The sequence below is a fragment of the Anarhichas minor genome, unplaced genomic scaffold (genome assembly GCF_050575085.1).
Source record: "Anarhichas minor isolate MPS153535 unplaced genomic scaffold, ASM5057508v1 ptg000013l, whole genome shotgun sequence".
Taxonomy (NCBI): domain Eukaryota; kingdom Metazoa; phylum Chordata; class Actinopteri; order Perciformes; family Anarhichadidae; genus Anarhichas; species Anarhichas minor.
The window spans coordinates 2,319,530-2,337,113 of record NW_027466459.1 but is presented as its reverse complement, the minus strand read 5'-3'; the positions used below and the strand labels follow the sequence as shown (position 1 = coordinate 2,337,113).

At 41.8% G+C, this 17,584-nt stretch overlaps 2 protein-coding genes across 2 annotated transcripts; both read right to left on the bottom strand.

Moving 5' to 3' along the window:
* Positions 1–219: 219 nt before the first annotated feature.
* selenos (selenoprotein S) lies at positions 220–5,481 on the bottom strand. The gene is made up of 6 exons (XM_076090904.1): positions 5,216–5,481; positions 4,512–4,643; positions 2,818–2,924; positions 2,649–2,738; positions 2,162–2,234; positions 220–821 (listed from the first exon to the last, which is right to left on the bottom strand). The coding sequence occupies exons 1-6, from the start codon at positions 5,316–5,318 to the stop codon at positions 742–744; spliced, it is 585 nt and encodes a 194-aa protein (XP_075947019.1). The 5' UTR covers positions 5,319–5,481; the 3' UTR covers positions 220–741.
* Positions 5,482–7,471: 1,990 nt separating this feature from the next.
* On the bottom strand, positions 7,472–16,761 carry snrpa1 (small nuclear ribonucleoprotein polypeptide A'). Its single transcript, XM_076090903.1, has 9 exons — positions 16,572–16,761; positions 15,623–15,770; positions 14,873–14,951; positions 14,364–14,410; positions 13,188–13,290; positions 12,819–12,898; positions 12,273–12,348; positions 10,012–10,105; positions 7,472–8,157 (listed from the first exon to the last, which is right to left on the bottom strand). Exons 1-9 carry the CDS (start codon positions 16,651–16,653, stop codon positions 8,015–8,017), a joined length of 852 nt encoding a protein of 283 aa, XP_075947018.1. The 5' UTR covers positions 16,654–16,761; the 3' UTR covers positions 7,472–8,014.
* Positions 16,762–17,584: the final 823 nt, after the last annotated feature.

The window sequence follows — 17,584 nt, the reverse complement described above, 5'->3', positions numbered from 1 at the left end:
AATAGGGTCCAGGTTGAGAAATACCCAAGTTACCCTTTAAGGCCCCGGGGGTCTGGGGCCCAGTAATGTAGCCTGAGAGTGTTTGTGACCAACTCTTCTTTTGTTGTAAAAAGGTCATTTGTCAGAATCAGATCTTAACATCAATAAAGCTTACAGCATGCGTGGTGCAGCTTCACACCTTCAGGTTCTTGTGGATTCTCAACAGAACAAAGACAAATACCCAGTCACCAAATCTTTATTGCCCAAAAATGTGCATGTACAGTATAGACATACCCTTCTTACATTTTGATAGAACCAACTGTTAACTATATCATCAGAATGTACTATTTCTTGTAATTAACCGGTAGTCCAGCAGCAGCGTCTGTAGTAACATCCACTCTACAGCTGTGCTGCTACACATTTCAACATATATGAGAAAAAACACACCGACTGTGAAATTCATCAGCCACACCTGCTGGTTCCATACCGATTACAGGAATGGCGTCATTACAAGCCTTCAATCCCAGAATGCATTTCTCCCTCAACAGTGTGATTCACGAGGGATCAGAGAGTAAATAACAAGTCAAACAAGATAGATGCAATTAATGATGCTAACTGATCAACACCCACTGGAAATATGGAGCAGGTAGAAAACTAAAAGAGGGTTAGTGATATTGTCAGCTTGGTTCAGTCAGTCAGTGTGCACATCAGGATGCCAGAGGTCAGAGGTCACACAGACCAAAGTCTCTGACCTCTTTACCCTCATCCACCAGATGACGGCCCTCTCCTGCCAGGTCTCCAGGAAACGGAGCTTCCTCCCTGTCCAGTCAGGGGGTTGTAGTCTGAAACACACACAGAAGAACAGAAAGGAGTAAATTAAGATTCAGATCAAGATGTATGAACAGAGCTGCTCATCGTGCAGTGATTACATTTCCATGTGGCTGGCACAAAACGGGAAGCATACAAATATCTGAGGCTGAAGAAGATCATGAAGACGCCAACGGAATGTCTCACTGGACAAACAAGTTTTAAGAAAAATCTGTTGTGAGTTAACGCTGAAAACGTTATAGAAATTTAAGGAGCGGCAAGAGAATCTGTTGTTTATGACCAAATGATGAACCTGCCGTTCGTGTCCTGTCAATCCAACACAGGACTACACATAGAGAATGTATATGTCCACCATGGAATAGAAGATTGTTTCACGTGTGGAGTCATAAAAGTGAGTTCTGCATGCAGACGCGTGTCTTGGTGGGTAAAGCACTGAATCTGAAGGTGGGTGTAACACCTGAACATTTCATTTTGAAAACATTTGGTCAAAATATTAGGAAAGCTAAAAGATGGCTGCTTTGGGAGATGACTGGCTCTAACAGAAGGTGAAAGCAGTTATTTGGCATAAACATGCAAAGCCATCAGTGGTGCTGGCTGTGGTCAGAGGAGGAGCACTGCTCTGTAGTTTAGTGAAGGAGAACAGTGCGTTTGTTAAAAGAGGAAGCCGTACCTCTTTTAATACCCTTAAGTAGTACATGTCTAACATACGCGTGTTGCTGGTGTGTGTGCGTGTGTGTGTGTGATGCACTACTGTACTGTGCTTTGCATCATGGGTCTCGTCTTGTTTCTCTAGTGTTCTGTCACCGAGTATATGTTTTAATTGTGACCTGCCAAGGAAGTGTAGATGAACTCTGCTACAATACACTCCATGGTAACATTTATGTGATGTATACATGATGTTCATGGAGGTTGCATTGAGTTACATTATGATGTATTCAGTAAAGATTAGTATTGGTTACAAGTACATTCTGATGTAATCATGATGTGTTCAAATTGTAATCTTGTAAAATGAGGTATTGGTGATAAACTTGAATGAATCCAGTAGTTTGAAGGAGATGTTTTCACATGAATATAAAATAGATATTAGAGATGAATTATGACCTGGTTATCTTCCTAACACCAGCTCTAAGCAGCTTATAACACATGTTATAAGCTGCTTACTAATGCCAAGATTTGTAATCAATAAAAACACAATCTTTGATTTCCTAATCATTTGATGTGTGTGCTGTTATGCAAATAAACACAATAGATGACTTTAGAATGTTTGAGGGCTTCACATGACAGTTGAGATGATTTGGGGATATTATCAGTGTGTGCCGTCTGTGCTCCAGCTGCTGTCCTGTGAAGTACATACCTGCACTGCGAAGTGGCTTCTTGTCCGACTTTGGTTTCAACACTGTTGTCGATGAGCTGGCCTCTTCAGTGGTCTGCAGTGAAAGGCATTCATCAGATATTAAAGTGAGTGACTCAGACCGTGTGTTTAATGTGGTTAGCCTTGGTTAACAGCCTTTACAACCTTTGATCAAATCACAGTTCAGTCATCTGAAGCAGAGACACATGCCAGTGACACAGCTGTGTGATCAATTATACAAATACACACATGTGATCTCAGAGAACCAGAAGATGCCCAATGGATCTTACCATAACTCAGGAGCAGCTTGTCAATAAAATGAGAATAGCTGGTGCACCTTAAGAGCCTGAGCTGAAGTTGTTGTTTGTTTTCTCCAAATAATAATCAATGCAGTTTGAAGTGATAATGTCATTTAAAAATGTGTCCACAAGAGTAAGCAAGATTAAAGGAACTGTAGTAAAAGAATAAAGTTCCCGATGATTAAACTCACCTGAGAAGGTTTCGCGGTTCCTTTGTAACTTCTTCCCTGTTGCATACTCTCCCATATCTCTATTTTCTGCCTCCTCTTCTCTTCTTCTTGCTGTTACAGAATACACCACATTCAGTTGGTCTGACAGCATCTCTCTTCCAAACATTCCATGTTTATTTCACTACTGCACCTGTCTTTGTTTCTCTCTGAAGATGTGAGCTTTGGCATCAAGCTCCTCTTGCATCTTTATGCGAGCTGCTTCCATGGCTTCTTGTCTTTTTGCCACCAACGCTGCATCTTCATGAGAAAACAGTAGCGATCGTGACATTCAATGAAGAACTACATCTTAAAATCTGCATTTGTTCTTGCTTTCATGCAAAAGTCAAATGTATCACTACAAATGCTTTCAAATGGTCGCGTGATGCAGGGAGTCAATATCAACTGACGTGCTTTTCTATTGAACTGTAGAACTGTCAGACATGTTCATCAACATGGTGAGTCTGGAAATAACCACTCGCTAAATATTCGACTGTCACGACCCGTCACACAGACATGTTTCTGTCCACACTCCACTCATCTGGTCTGGCGTCATAGAGATAGTTGATAACAGGTGAACCTTTAAATTCAGGATATCTTTTATCAGAACACATTTACACACACAGGAGGTTTGGCATAGATCCCACAGTTACTGGACATCCGAGAGGGACAGCAGGCTGCTCATACAGAAGGGATGACGTGAACATATAGTGGGTGTGATGAGGGAGAGGTGGACACAGGGACAGACAGAGACATGTCGGAATGATTGCATTCATGTGTACTGTACAGTAGATATCAGATGAAATGCTGGGGGTGGATCGTCCAGAGTCGGCGTTTATCTTACAATTGTTTTTGGTAAATAAAAAAATATTATATTTTGCCAAAAACATCCACTGGAAGTGGAAGTGTCTGTGATTAGTTTACATGTCTGTGACGACAGCAGGACAGTCGAGTGTCTGTTATCTAAACCGACTAACGTTGTTGGTCGTCTTCCGGTTGCAAACAGGAAGTGAACCACATGCTAACATGCTGACAGCTTGTGTTTGTATCTGAGCTAGAGCAGAGAATATTCCATTCAAACAGATCCTCATTGTTCTTCATGGTGTCCCTATTAAATGCTACATTGTTCGTCAGCAACCAGTCACACGGTAACTTGGGCCTTGTGTGCTCTGATTAATATGGTCTGCAGTGGACACATATTTTATTGGTTAAAATTTTGTTTTAATAAAAACTAAACTCCAGGTGTTTTTGAAGAAGCAAATAACGGGAGTAACGGACAAAGAGACGTATTTTCTTTTTAAATGAGCGCTGTGCAGTTGATCGAATTCATGCCGACGTGAAGAGAGGTTTGTGTGGATTTCCAGAAGACAATGATAAATATTAAAAGAGGCAGAAAGGAGAACACTGACTTTTCAGTTGGGTGGCTGTGTGTATGTCTCAATGAGAAACTCAAACATTTGACAGTCTTGACTTTAGCATTGACTTTTCATTTTGGTGGCAGCAAAGAACTTGTTGATGGATCGATTCACATTTGACACAAAAGTTAAATGTTTGCAGTGAGTGCCGGACAAATGGAGTGTTGAGATGTTCAGTAACAGCTGATGTGGTGATTGAAAACATAGAGCCAACTAATCAATGACCAGAACTGTTGCTAACTATTCTTAAAATGGATTTGTTGTTGTTGCCCTAGACTGGAACCACGGATGCATATATCTACTGGACTATTACATGAAGTGTGACACAAAGACTTGTACAATATGTGACTGTGTTTGCTGCCATTGACTCATTTCCTATTCTCGGTGCCTTTGTAGCAGGTACGTATGTAAGCAGGTATTGGGAAGTGCTGACCTTGCAGTGTTTGTTGGGGCGAGCTGCTGGAGCTCTGGCTGAATCTCCTCTTGCTCAGGTGCTGGATGAGCAGGTAGACCAGAACAGTCACAGCCAGCAGGTACCATCCATACTGGGACAGAAGCTCTCCGACTGTGGGGCCAGGAGCAAACACATCACCTGTCTTCCTTTAAAACAGCTTTGTTTGCCAGGCGTGAATATATTTACTACCAAGGTTTAATAACCCAGATGATCAAATAAAACTGATGACAGAAAAAAATATTGGTTAAGTAACGAGAAACTGAGCTAACAACAATTGTTGCACTCATAAATAAAACAAGGAAACAAGGCTCCTTACATGCTATTTACCCATAAAGATGACCATATATCATGTCAGATATATGGCTTATATCGAGAGACTGCATATAAACTAGACTGGGATGTGGATGAATAGGATTGGATTTATTAAGATCGCAATAAGCAGCAGTGAAGATACAATCATGTTCCTCGCAGTAACGAGTTGGTAGATGACGTAATGTTACGTTCTGTGACTTCCACGTATCAACTGACGTCAACGTAACATTCAAAACAAACAGTGTTAACGTTAGCTGCTAGCTGCTAACATGCTTACGTATATCGCTACCAAAGACACAGTGGTGTAACGCTAGTTAAAGACGAAGTGACCCGTCTTTAGACATGTTGGTCTTGTTGTCGTGTCACGTTACCGGTCAGGCTCAGGGAGCTCAGGTCCTGGTTGTTGAGAGGCGCCTTCTCCACCCGGTAAGGCGAGTTGTCGTCTTCGACATCTGTAATCTCCACGTCATCCATCTCAGACAAAGAGTACCGCTGTCTGAATAGAGCACGAAAATGTATCTCCCGTGTTGCTTAGCAAACGTTATCGCTCTGGAGTTAACGCTACACGTCGTGCTGGGACCTCTTCCCCATGTCAGCCATCTTTGCTGGCTAGCACTGGCTAACGCTAGTCACGAACGTAAAGCAGCATTTAGGGCGACGTGTCGGCGTCGTGCTGCGGTTCAGGACCGCGGGAAACCATAATACTGTTCAAGCGACGTTTCACATTTCCTCCTATGACGAGAATAATTTTACAAAGTAGTATGTCGAGCTGCATAGATTTAATATTTGATTTCACTTTACTTAAAGCAAACAACGGCCACGTATAACCAGCTTGTAATGGATTATAACAGTGATCATAATGCATTAATACAATATTATAATTTATTACATTGTATTTGAAATTATAATACAGGATCCTTGCATAAAATAGTCTGAGTAACCAGCAATTATTAAGTATACTTGACCTTATAAAATGCTTTGTAATTATTATAACACAGCACTATTAGCAGATAACATATTATCCATGTTTATTATAGACATGGGTGTCGTAGAAAGTGTTGCCAATGACTTATTACATTATCATTCAGCAATATTAATATACATGTTTACATGGGCCCGTCTGTCTCCTCTTTACTGCTCTGAAGTCATCCAAACTGATCATCATGTGTGCTGTCCGGAGGCAAGATGCCATCACACCCATCCAAACCGATGGCAGTAATGGTTTTGTGTCCATCTTCAGTCACACTCGCTAAATGACTGCGCACTGCTGATGAAGCCAATGAATGCCACCAACACTCACTCGTAATGTATGCAGATGACACGACACTGTATAGTACTGCAAACAGGAACAGCAACCATTCTGAATCAGGATCTAGAGTGTCTGATTGGGTGAAAGTGAACAAACTAGCCCTGAACATTTCTAAAACTAAAAGTATTGTGTTTGGCTCAAGGAATACGCTGAATGGTGACACAGCTTCACCTGACAATGTCGGGTTCGGCAATAGAACAGGTCAAGAAGACTAAACTACTGGGTGTAGTGTTGGACGAACAGGTCTGAGCACATTGACTGCATTGTCACTAAAATGGGAAGGGGCATAGCTATGACTAGAAAGTGCTTTGCTTATCTAACACTATTATTTGTCAGGTGTTACAGTCCTTGGTCTTTTGTCACCTGCTATACTGTCCACTCATATAGTCAGCAGCAGCTAAGGACATAAATAAACTACAACTGGTTCAAAACCGAGCTGCCAGATTAGCACTCCAGTGTTCACTGAGAACTAATACAGCATATATGCACTCTCGTCTGTCATGGTTCTCAGTGGAAATGAAACACTACAGCCTTCTCATGTTTTTCAGAAACGTAGTATTTAATCAGACACCTGAATATTTCTTCAATCAGTTACAATACACATGTAACAGACATAACCATCACACAAGGAATGCTAGCTCAGGTCACTTGATACCTCCAACCCCAAGAACAAACCTCCTCAAACCTAGTTATGTTTCGTGCAATTACTGCTTGGAGCGTACCTCATATAACTCATACAGGTAATAATCTGTCATTTAACAAACAATTAAAGGCTCACCTCAGGCTACTAACCACTTGACGTTTTCCATTGCTTTTGTAGTCTCCTGATCCTTTTTATAAATGATGGATGCACTGTGTGTATATGGTCAATTATGACATTATACATCCTAGTCTGACTGCACTATGCATCTGACTGTACCATTTTTAACGTCATGTTTTGCACGTTTTGTATGCATTACGTTTTGTCCTTTTTGTGGACCCCAGGAAGATTAGCGGCCGCTAAGGAGTCAGCAAATGGGGATCCAGTTAAATAAACTCAAACGTCGCTCAGTGGTCGATGATTGATGGAATCCAATCCTAGAGGGGATGCTTCTCTGCTTAACTACACATACAGGGAGTCCTGCATGAATCCCAGCTCTATATTGACTACAAGTGGCCACATTTGAAAAGGACGTTCACTCTCGACATACTCGCAACGGTTGCAGCAATTTTGCAAAGAGTGGGGTATAATTCTGCTGTCCAGACTCACGCTGATGGAGACCTATCCAGGCAGACTCAAAGCTGTAAATGCTGAAAAAAGATGCATCTGCAAAGGGAATAATTGTGTAAACAATATTTTATTTTTTATGAATAAATGAAACCCACAGTGTAGAAATGGGTTTTCAGTTTGACACTAAAGGATCTTTCTCTTTTAACAATCTGTGAAAAATAATGAAAGAGAAGTTGAATGTGATAGAATGTTGAAAGACAATTAAGCATGGCAACTTCCCAGGGAGAGAACGGCTTTCATAGGCACCGTACCAGCCAGGACTGGACTAACAATGATGCTTTTGTCTGATCCAGTGAGCTGTGAATCATGCCCCCCAATAGTCACTAAAAGTCAGGATATCCACGCTTTTAGAGTTTCGGTTGCTACCATTTTCAATCCATCTCTGTCTGGACGTGCGCTGCCGTTTATAAACAGATGCATATAGAAGGACCGCACACAGCTGAGAACGTCAGCCGACTGTTTAAAATAATCTGGACAGAGTAACATTAGAAATCAGTTTAATGTATGCGCTTTACAAAATAAAACCCTGGTAGAAGTATGTCCAACTTAAAAACTACAACATAGAAAAAAAACCAACATATTTCCAGGTATTCAGGAGCCATTAACGTGTGGCTCTTGTTCCATGTCTTCACCCTCCTCTTGATCACCCTCATTCATCTCCTCTCCAGAATGTGCAGTGTCACCCTCTTCCTCCTGCTCCTCTTCTTCCTCTTCTTCTTCCATATCAGCTGGACCTGATTTTACAAATGAATTTATTCATCAATCCATGAATCTCAAAATACATTAAGGTTACCAAAGAAAAAATATATAATTCAGACACGGGTAAAGCTGTCGGTCTCCCTTATTATCCAGGAGATTATGTAATCGGTGAGGTGTGCATGCATCTCTGTGTCCGTCTGTCCACGGCTAATCCCATCAGCCTAACGTTTGTGCTCATTTGTGACTGTATGGTGAAGGACCTCTCGGGGTTCGGGTTGATTCACACGTTTTGAGGACAGGATCTTTGATTTTTCCAAAGGTAGAGTTAAAGGAGCTGAGGAGGTTTCAGCAGAGTTCTTTCCTGATCTGCTGCAACCGTTGTGATCTTGGGCTGTATAAATAAAAGTGACTTGACTATTGTTTGTCGAGTTTGAATGACGTGTGTTTTACAAGGCAATAAAGTCTGTTCATTTGGTGGAAGAGAGAAACTAATCGGTAGGTGCATGGTTGTATTTTTCTGACTGAGGAACATCGGAGTATGAATATTTCCCAGCCAGAGAGCAGCGCACACTGCTCTGCCTAGTTAGCAAAATGTAGATTCGTATATTTATTCTGTGCCTTTTATTGGCCATCGATCTCGCATTCACGTCAGAAAAACAAACGAGGCGCATATGACACTTATGGTATGTGCAGACACACATCTTCGTCCGTTTCATACTTTGACCTCCTACTGACCTACTGACCAGAAACACAGATGCACCTACCGATCGGCTGCCGATCAAAACCGCTCATTGACGTGAGTAAGAGAAGTGCTTAGCTCGCAATTTGTCCCTACTGCTACAAGTTGTCGAGGGACAACCCTAAACTTTTGGAACAACTTACTAGATCAGGAACTAATTCATGAGTCATTCCAATGCATGCTGCCCAGAGTAATGGAAACACAGCCCTGCCTGTAACGGAGCTAATGCTAACGGAGGTTACGTTAACTTGATAATGATGCGTTCAAGCTCTACTCAGCAAAAATAGGGGGAAGGCAAATGATAAAATGATACCATTATCACGATGTGTTGGAGATAATTTCACAGCAATATATAGAAGAGGCAGAGAGGGAATCATGAGCCGATTAACTTCCTAACAAGCTCGGAGCAGCTTACAATACAGAGTTAAACTGACCGTTACGTGATATCAAAGACAATATTTCAATGTAAATACAATCATGCATTTCCTATTCATTTGAAATGTGTGTGTTTTTGCAATTAACCACTATAGATGAGGATTAAGTAAAAGTTCTTTGGGGTGGTTGAAGTTCTTTTTTGAGACGAGGGTAAAAATAAAAGCTAGTGTAAAACGTTGGTGTAAATTATAGTTCTAAAAGATAGAAATATGAATCGGCAGGTCAGACGTAGAATTTAAACCGACCGAAAAAATTGCAATTGGTGGGTCTCTACTCACAAATGTGTCATGTTTAAAAGCAGGCCCAGTCATCTTCTAAAACAGCTGCTTTCAGAAAATGTTAAACAGGAAGAAATATTGCATCTGCTGGGGACTATTTTCAGCGGCGGATTAATCACATTTGGTGCTCAAATGAGTATTTCTGCCAGCAGTATGTGGGTCTGTACGTCACCCAGTGCTCATTGATAGTTTTTGGACAACAATGCAGCTGCATGGCACAGAGGAAGAAGAGATATCAGGCTACCATTCAGAAACTACTACTGTGATTGGCTGGCAATATTGCTGCATCAGTACAGTTTAGTCACAGCTCCTAAAACAATGTGAGAACATCTGGACAAATGTGTTTATACAAATCAAAAGGGACATTTCAGCCTCAAACATCCACCACATTTAACAGCATTAGTAGAGTTGTGTTGTAGTGTTTGATCAGCACTGACCTGGTCTCAGCTCTCGTCCTGGGATCTGACCAGCCTGCAGCATCCCCTTCAACCTCTCCACCTCTGCCAACGATGAAGCATTAGCGATGGCAGTCTGGAATGCAAACAGACTCATGTAAGCTGACAGGCTCTGATGATTAGAAATATTTTACAGTTAACAAGCTAGAGATCTGAATGTTCATCTCGGTCATTATATGAAGTCACATCAGTGGTGCTTCATCTGCACAGTGGTTTCTATGACCATGATGTCATTCATTTGATCGTATGCCAATTGGAATATGCTTTCAAGGTAGATTATGACCAACACGTATTCAGAGTGAAATATGACAGAGGTGAACATGAAGAATACCTTCTTGACCTTAAAAACAGCAGTTTGACCACTCACGGTTCCCTCACTGGCTATTACTGGAGTTTTCAACCTCATTTCACTGTTTTCCTCAGAGGGCGGAGTCATCAGGTGATTTTCACAAGGTTTATTTATCGTCACTCTACAATAACAGAGGTGCGCAACGAAATGCAGTTGTAATCCCGTAATGCTAAATACGCAACACAACAATGAAGGCGTCTCACAGCCTGAAGTGTGGTGGTACGACAGCAGCAGGGAGAACAGACTGTGGCTGCGTCAGCATCGTCTTTATACAGCCAGGCTCCCCGCCTCCACAATATCACTGATGCACGGTAGATCGGTACCAATTATGGGTGGGCAATACATCAAATATGCTCAGTGTATTGAGGCTTGTTCTACAGGGACTATAATCGAACATAGGTCAAATATTTATTGTAGCATCATTTTTTTAAGCCGCCTACACGAGCCTTACTGCTCCCTCTCCTGAGAGAGTGTGTGTGGTGTATGATATGGATGCAAGTATGGGACACACTTTGTATCAGGAGGGAAGCAGGGAACATGGAAAGAGCCTGAGAACGAAATAAGTGAAACACAAAAGAGAGTTAACGAGTGTTGAGGACAGAAACAGACGGAAGATGCCAGCCTCCACTTTGAAAACTCCCCCGTTGTTTTGTGGTACGTGCACTAGGCCTCACGGTAAGAGCATGGAGGAACTGACTACACGAACACCAACAAAGAACTGCCTTTAATAGAAAGGAATCTTTTTATCAAGGCATAGCTTAAAAATAGAGATATTATGCATAAGCCATATAGAGACAATTATACATCGCTCTCCACTGACCTGACACCTGATTCAAATAGTGTTAAATAGAGAGATCAATTAAGTCCCGCCCACACCGGAGGGGAAAACAACTCCTCGCTCTCCATTGACTTATCGTATGAAGCTGCCTTCTTGTCACTTTCATCTGCTAGTAAACTACACGGCTAACAGCGTCTGTGTGATGCACTACCAACGAGGTAAAGAACCCAGAAATAGGGTTTTTAATAGGCCGAGTATACGAGCACTAACACCTGAGGCCTCATCAGGAAGAAGCAGAGAAATATGGATCCATACACTCAGCATGACGAGCGTTATGTGTGAAAGCTATGCAGTATTATGTCTTCAAGTGCTTTAGCAACTACAGTAACTTGCTAACACATGGCTAACATTAGCTTGCTAACAGCTAACTTGTCCCTTCCATCATCATTTTAGTTTTTAACTAACTGGTCACCCCTGGTAGACATAGGGTGCTAAAATAATCTTTTCACATGCACATATAGGATGTCTTTAGCTGCTACAGGCATTTTGGTAGTGTTTGAGCCTGTGGTTGCATATCCTGTTCCTCTCTGGTGGGCGTGGTTTTCAGAGTATGATGTGTTGCATGCTCCGTCACCCAGCCCGAGTGACAATAATGTTCTGGGAGGTCTTAATGGACCACTGCAGAGCCCTCCTGTCCCGAGTCATGCACAAACTTCCAGTCAGAATGCTTTCTTTTGCTCCGCTCTAAAAGTTAACAAGAACTTGGCAAGGGAGCGTTTCCCTCTAATGTTGCCTTCGTTACTGTTCAACAGTGCTCCTTGGCTGTCTGAGCACGTTCAGAGCAGCCACTGAGAAGAGGTCAAAGGTCACCGAGCAGGAAGTCAGGAGACGACCAGTGAAAGATCGATGACATTCACACCAGACACCATCTCTGAATGTCCTATCGTATACCGCCACCTGTTCCATTCAGTTACCTCCACCCTCTGAGGAAGATAGTGAGAGAACCTCGTGTATCATTTCATGTTTGGGGTTTTGTTAAATGCCAGACATCGATTGAGGGATAGAAAGTCATGCTCAGCTCTAGAAACACAACATCTTTTAAGTCAAAAGATTAACCTTGATGGCTTCCACATCTGCTTGAGACGGGCCCGTCCTCTTCTTCTCAAGCTGTGCTGCCACCCCCGGAGTGAATCTGAAAGGAACACCCCTCATTTAGACAACATAGACACACAATGGCTTCTCAGACCTCTCAACCAATGTAGTGATCTCATGTATAGTATCTTTTCTTGAGTCAGATAAACTGATACATTGTCCACAGACAGCAGTCCTGAGCAACACTGTGGGGAAGGTTTCTGACTTCAGGTTGAACGGTAGAGTTAGGGCTTATAGATTATTACCTTCACTGAGGAAGGGATGCGTTTGCTCACATTTGACAAATACTCTAAACATGTTTCAATGATTTCAAACAGGGGAATTTTGTCATAAATGACTGCATATAGAGAAAGAAGAAAACTTATATTTATTACCGTGTATTGTTGTACACAGATAGTTTGTAATGGACTAGTGGTGACAGTGCGTTTTTCTTTTTACATGTAACCCGTTCCATCAGCCAGGATCCAGTGATTCTGAGGAGCTGCTGTCTAACAGAGACATTCATCTTACGTTTTGGTTCGCCTGGCAATATCCTTTGCAAGTTGAGCACCTCGTTTGCCCTTGAACATTTTCTCTGCCTCCTGGCGTTCCTATAACAATATCACACAGTTAAAGTGAAAACCCTCATGAAGCACACACTGAGCTTCATCCAGGGGGGGCCAGGCCAGGAAATGTACAATTCACCAGAACTTCTTAAGACGTTCAACAGGTTAGAAGATTTTAACAACCACTGTAATGTTTGAAAGGGAAAAGTTCATACTACTGCTTTAGCTTGCATCCCCAATACATTTGATCCATGACTCACACGTCGTGTCAGGTTCACTGAAGACCTGTCTCTCACATTTAAACGGTGGAAACATGCCTGCTCCATGGACTTACCTTGAGCTTTACCTTCTGGAAGTCGAGCACACGGATCTGTGGGATTTTGTTGATGACATAGAGCCGGTAATGTTTCTTGTTTGTCACTGGATTCCTTAACAAGCTGGAAATTCAGTGATTATTACAAACATGTATGATCATAATTCAGCGGTGCAGTATTTTTGATTATGGATGAATCTGGCAACCACTTTGTCTGTTCCGCCATGTAGCGGTGGAAAGTCTTCTAACCATGTGAACTGGTGACTTATGGAGGAAACAGCTGCTGTGACTACAGGCAACCGTGATGCACTGAGTCCCCATTGTAGAGTACGTGTTCTGCTTGTGATGCAGACAGAATAAAGTTTTAAGAGTTCACAGTAACAACACAGTAGTTGATCGACTTCTCATACTCTGTGGGAACACCGTAGCCTCCAGAGTGCATCTTAGCCCACTAACGTTGTTAGCCAACGTTAGCTAAACAATGTGGATTTAGTGTCACTTAATGTCACCATGTTATGCTACAGATGCAGGGTATTACTGAACTCTTCTTTTGTAGCAAGCCATGCCGGAATACTGAAAATGTGACGGTCTTTTCCTACAGTACCACAGGTACAGGATCAGGGCTCAGGATGAAATGCGCCCCGTCGTCCCAAGGACAATGGAACATTTCCCTGATAATGCTATATTGTGAAGCACAGATCCCCGTTGAAATGGGTAGGAGACGAGCTAGTTAACGTTAGCCGTTAGCAGTCGGTGGGCAGCACAGTCCTGCTTTGCTAAATAATAGAGCAAACAGTTAATGTACAGAGGTTGCACTGAATTAAGTTATGATACGTTCAAGCTCTGTTCAGTAAAAATTAGTTTTTGGTAAATTATAACATTATCATGTGTTCAACTATAATCTTGTAAAATGTAGTTTGAGGCAGATCACCACGGTTTAATAATAAAAACTGTGTGCAGACAGTAATAAAGGAGTGCAGGGGATTTATCGGTTTGTTTTGTACTGAATTAGGTATTAAGAATCATGTACCTTCACTGGTATCCACTTCTGAATTTCTAGTATTGCGAGTAATAAGTGAAAGTTAAAAGTCGAACATTGTGCACTTCTTAGTTCAGCTTGCTTTCAAAGGTGTGCGTGTTGGAGGGAGACACCAGCGCAGCATTTGAGACTCCCCCGGGTTAATATTGTGATCATACCTGAGAAGGGTCAATGTCTTCACTGTGGCCAGAGGGTCCAGGTCACCCTACACAGGAAAACAATATCGGTTCAGAAAAACACACCATGGGATTCGTTAATATCCAAATGAGTAAAATAAAAAGTGTCAACTAAATACACTATAAAATTAACTAGCAGAGAAATAGAACACCTGTGAAGTGTAACACAATGAAACATCCCTGCAAAATTGCTATTTTGCAGCACAACGTATTGGGTTTTGCAGGCAGAGAGAGCTGAGCGGTCTGTTTGTTGTACTGTAACTCAGAAGATTTCATCCAGTGTGGACAAAACTACAACAGTCATAACAGATTTGAGTCGACAAACAATGACAACAATCTTCACAGAGTTGTTGTTGTTTTGCCTCAAACTGTAGAAGAATACGTATTCTTCTGATATATCAGCGTAAACTACTGAAGTTTGTATTCACCATTTTAATCACATCTAAAATGAGTAACGGGTTCAGATGGTTCTGCTGCTGAAATGTACTCACCAGCTCCTGAATGTTGTTGTTGGTGAGAACCAGTTCTGTCAGACCCTGCAGGGAGAACTCCAGATTCTCACCTATGCGACTGGAGAAACATTTCATAAAGTTACAAGAACGCAGCGATGTACTGGTCACGTTTACTGTGACCACGCTAAACAAAGGCAGTACTTCAAAGGGCACACACAGCGGGATCTACTTGTACACAGAGTGTCGGCAGCATTTTGTTTCTTGATGAAACTCAAATAAAGCATGGCCGCCCCGACTGCTGACCGCCATGAAGTCATATCACAGAGCTGACTCAATTAAATTACAGCTAATTATTTTTTGTGCCTGTAAGAGACTTCAAATACGAGGATAAAAATCAAACGGGTATCTGAAGCGGTGATTAAAGGAATTTCCATGACAAATAAACAGGAAAATGTTTTTTATTGTGAAAGGCAAGAACAGAGGGAGTGGGTCTGGTCTATGTTGCCTTTGTCAAGGTTAAAAGCAGCAATACAGTTTGCCATCCTGGTGCGGACTACTGAGCCTCCGTGTCATTTTATAAATATAATGCGATTGGTTGGTTTGCTGTGCAAAAGCTCAGAGAAAAAGAAAGTATGTCTTTTCACCATGTAACATCTTCGTTCTATGTGAAAGTATTCTATTACAATAACGGTTGAAAATATATAATTAATTGCAAGGAAGAAAAAAAATCCCCCATTTAATTAAAATACATGTTGAGATTATTATTTATGGTGTGCAGCTTTAACTTACCAGATCCTGTTGTTGTTCATCAGCAATGTTTTCAGTCTCTTGAGCAGAGGAAAGCCGTCCAGTTTCCTGACTTCATTATCAGAGAAGTCAATCGTGTCAAACTGGTCCAGAGTAGCTCCGAGATTTTCAAGTACTGGAATTTTATAACCTGTGAGGTGAAAAAAATAAAAACATAAAAGTTGAGAAGGACCTCGTTCATGCTCCTCGAGAAATCCTTGATTTTGTTGTCTCCAGAGATCAGCATGGTGAGCATGGTGATAACGTGACCGACATGTTTTTATAGAACACCACGAGCCTGTCATTATTTTGATTAAAAAGGTACAACAGCGTTTATGGTTGACACTGAGGTTCCTTCTTCTTTTAAAAACGCAGAGAATATCCATACAGTTTGTTATAAATAAAACATTTTAGTCACTTCATTTGCACATTGAAGGGTACAGCTGTGAGCCATGAAAAGCTACAGTACTCTTCAACTACTATGAACTGTGGTACATGCTGTACTTTAATTCTAGCCCGGTTGTATATATTCACAATATACTCTATCACGGTATACTTCCAGGACGCCAGTTCTGCAACACAACTTAATGTTGGATAAAGAAGAGGTGTTTCCCCGAGTTCATTTAGTCTTGGTGATCAGCAGCACTCGCCTGAGGATGCTATTGGCTTCGTAAAGCTTGTGCTTTGACTCGCAGAGCTGCGGTGGTTACGGTTATGTTCGTTGGGTCACTTTCGGACCTTACGTTGTAGTTAACCGATAGCTGGCATAGCCATTAGACAGATTGTAACTTTTATTAGCCTACATATACACGTTGCTGCTTGCATCGTAGAGTACAAACGCGTATCACGTTTTCGTTTTTCTTTACGGTGTTCGGCGTGAGGCCCGCGTAAGCTAACGTCACATAGTGGACTAACGCTAACGTTACGCCGTTATAAAGGAAGTTGAACTAACCTCGTAAATCCAACTCTCTGTCTCTCACAGGGTTAGTATATTGAGCAGCTTGCTCAATCAGCTCTGCGGATAATTTCACCATGTTGAGGCCACGAACAGACGTTACAGACGAACTATTTCTGCATCAAAACGTCCTCCTAGGCGTTCAACGCTGCAAACACGCTGTTTCCCGGAACAACGGTGTTTGCCGCTCTGTGCTGATACAACTGTCTTTATATTGTGCTAGCGCCACCCTGCGGATGGAGGACACTCCTGATGCAAAGCAGGCAGCGGAGCACATAATGACCCAATCCCAATGTTCCCCCTTACGGACTTTGAGGCGCGCTCCTGCAAAGTCCGTGAGGGTTTAGGGCTGTCCCACTGTCAAATCATCAGCTGTGTCTCAGATGCATTGCGTGCCGGTGCGCTATTACCGGCAGCTCGGCTGCCTGCATCCGACCGTAGTAAGACTTGTAAATTAACTTTTAAAAACTTCACTTTCAAACCTCAGAGGTTGAATAATATCTTACTGAGTTTGTGATGATTTAACAGATGATTTATACTTTATATCATGTACATAAACGGACCAACGTGAGCTCAGGTAGACAGGTTGTGAACCTGAAATATCACTTTAAGTCCGGTAACGTTTCAAACGTTGAGATTAACTACACGAATACACTGAATTTGAGTATTTTGCTGATTCTGTTCTTGTTTTGTTACAGAGAGCCAGGAGCTGAGGAGAGAACGATGGACAAACATTCAGCAACCGTGGCTTGAATTAAGACATTAGTCCATTTGTAATATCTCCATTTGACCATCCTGTACTGAAGGTTACAGTTACATGAGCTCTCATCCTGTACAAAGCCTTCACTAATTTAAACTTACAGTGATGATTACTGTGTGTCTTTATTAGTTATTAGTATTATTAGTTACTGTTATTAAGTACAGTGATCATGTGTACAGACACAAACTTATCAAAAGTCTCTCCAGCTGTTAAAGCCGACTGACAGCTGATCCAGCTGATCAGCTGATCC

What these genes read in the sequence shown, in the direction of transcription:
- selenos (XM_076090904.1), bottom strand. Translation starts at nt 5,318, where the DNA reads ATGGATGACGTGGAGATTACAGATGTCGAAGACGACAACTCGCCTTAC. An exon ending in GAGCTCCCTGAGCCTGACCG is followed by an intron (nt 4,644 to 5,215) that starts GTAACGTGACAC and finishes CTGGCCCCACAG; the next exon opens with TCGGAGAGCTTCTGTCCCAG. An exon ending in TCAGAGAGAAACAAAGACAG is followed by an intron (nt 2,739 to 2,817) that starts GTGCAGTAGTGA and finishes ATTCTGTAACAG; the next exon opens with CAAGAAGAAGAGAAGAGGAG.
- snrpa1 (XM_076090903.1), bottom strand. Translation starts at nt 16,653, where the DNA reads ATGGTGAAATTATCCGCAGAGCTGATTGAGCAAGCTGCTCAATATACT. An exon ending in TCCAGAAGGTAAAGCTCAAG is followed by an intron (nt 12,899 to 13,187) that starts GTAAGTCCATGG and finishes ATATTGTTATAG; the next exon opens with GAACGCCAGGAGGCAGAGAA. An exon ending in AGGACGAGAGCTGAGACCAG is followed by an intron (nt 8,158 to 10,011) that starts GTCAGTGCTGAT and finishes TTGTAAAATCAG; the next exon opens with GTCCAGCTGATATGGAAGAA.